General features: G+C 13.4%; 1 protein-coding gene across 1 annotated transcript in view; it reads left to right on the top strand.

The window, feature by feature from the left end:
• Positions 1-708: 708 nt before the first annotated feature.
• Positions 709-1,224, top strand: part of PGSY75_0815400 (hypothetical protein) — a gene marked incomplete at both ends in the record, with an annotated part of 1,384 nt that continues 868 nt past the window's right edge. Inside the window, one exon of the mRNA XM_018785281.1 lies at positions 709-912. Within this exon, the coding sequence (XP_018642248.1) occupies positions 709-912 (204 nt within the window). The remainder of the gene's footprint in view (positions 913-1,224) is intronic.

Raw genomic sequence — 1,224 nt, 5'->3', positions numbered from 1 at the left:
TTTTTTTTAAAAAATTTTTATATAAATAAAAAAATTTTTTTTTTTTTTTTTTTTTTTTTTTTTTTTTAATTAAATTATTTTTCAAAAAGTTATTAAAAAAAAAAAAAAAAAAAAAATAAAAAAAAAAAATAAGTGGAAAGTATATAGCACACCTATGATATATAATATGGCATGTAATATATACCATATATTATTTATTTATTTATTTATTTATTTATTTATTTATTTAATTATTTATTGATTTAATTATTTTTGCCTATGTGCAATATGAATTAAGCCCTTGTGACATATTACACCTTTGTTTATAAAAAGGAATATATATATTTTTTTTTTTTATAATAGAACAAAAAAATAAAATATATTGGATGACATAAATAAATAATATATATATATATAATATATTTTTTTATAGGAATATATATTCATATATAAATATATTATGTATGATAATTTGAATGATGGTATAAATGAACATATAAATAAGTGCAGAAATATATATATATATATATATATATATTAATTTTTATCGTGAAGATTCCTTTATTTCCCTTTTAATACATCTCATAATATAATAACATTATGTAAATATAATTACATATATATATATATTTTTTGATGAAGAAATATATAAAATATATATCTCTATTTAAATACTTATCATCATAAATACATATATTTATTTATACATTTATCATTTATATTTAAAAAATGTTATCGAAAGGACATGTGAAAAATCTCACAAAAGATGAGATAAACGAAATGATTGATAATTCTTTAAAATCTGGAGATACAGATGAAGCGCCTTATTTTTTACAACAAAATAATATTTATTGGGAAACAGGCCACAGGACTTATATCCCTTTTTTCCATTTTATGATACATAAATATACGAATAAAATTATAGATGATCAAGTAAATAAATAAATAAATATATATATATATATATATATATATATTTTATATGTTTATATTATTATATACTATCAAAAGTATTTTAGTATATAAATTTTTACGAATACATTTAAAAATATTGTATTTCCTTAAAATGCTATGTATACATATATTATACATACAAAAAAAAAAAAAAAAAAAAAAAAAAAAAAAAAAAAAAATTTATCTTTTTTTTTTTTTTTTTTTTTTTTTTTTTTTTTTTTTTTTTTTTTTTTTTTTTTTTTTTTTTTTTTTTTTTTTTTTTTTTTTTTTATATATTTTATCTCATTTATT

Source organism: Plasmodium gaboni, chromosome 8 (assembly GCF_001602025.1).
Source record: "Plasmodium gaboni strain SY75 chromosome 8, whole genome shotgun sequence".
NCBI lineage: Eukaryota > Apicomplexa > Aconoidasida > Haemosporida > Plasmodiidae > Plasmodium > Plasmodium gaboni.
The sequence above is the reverse complement of the archived record's forward strand: the minus strand, read 5'-3'. Positions and strand labels throughout refer to the sequence as shown.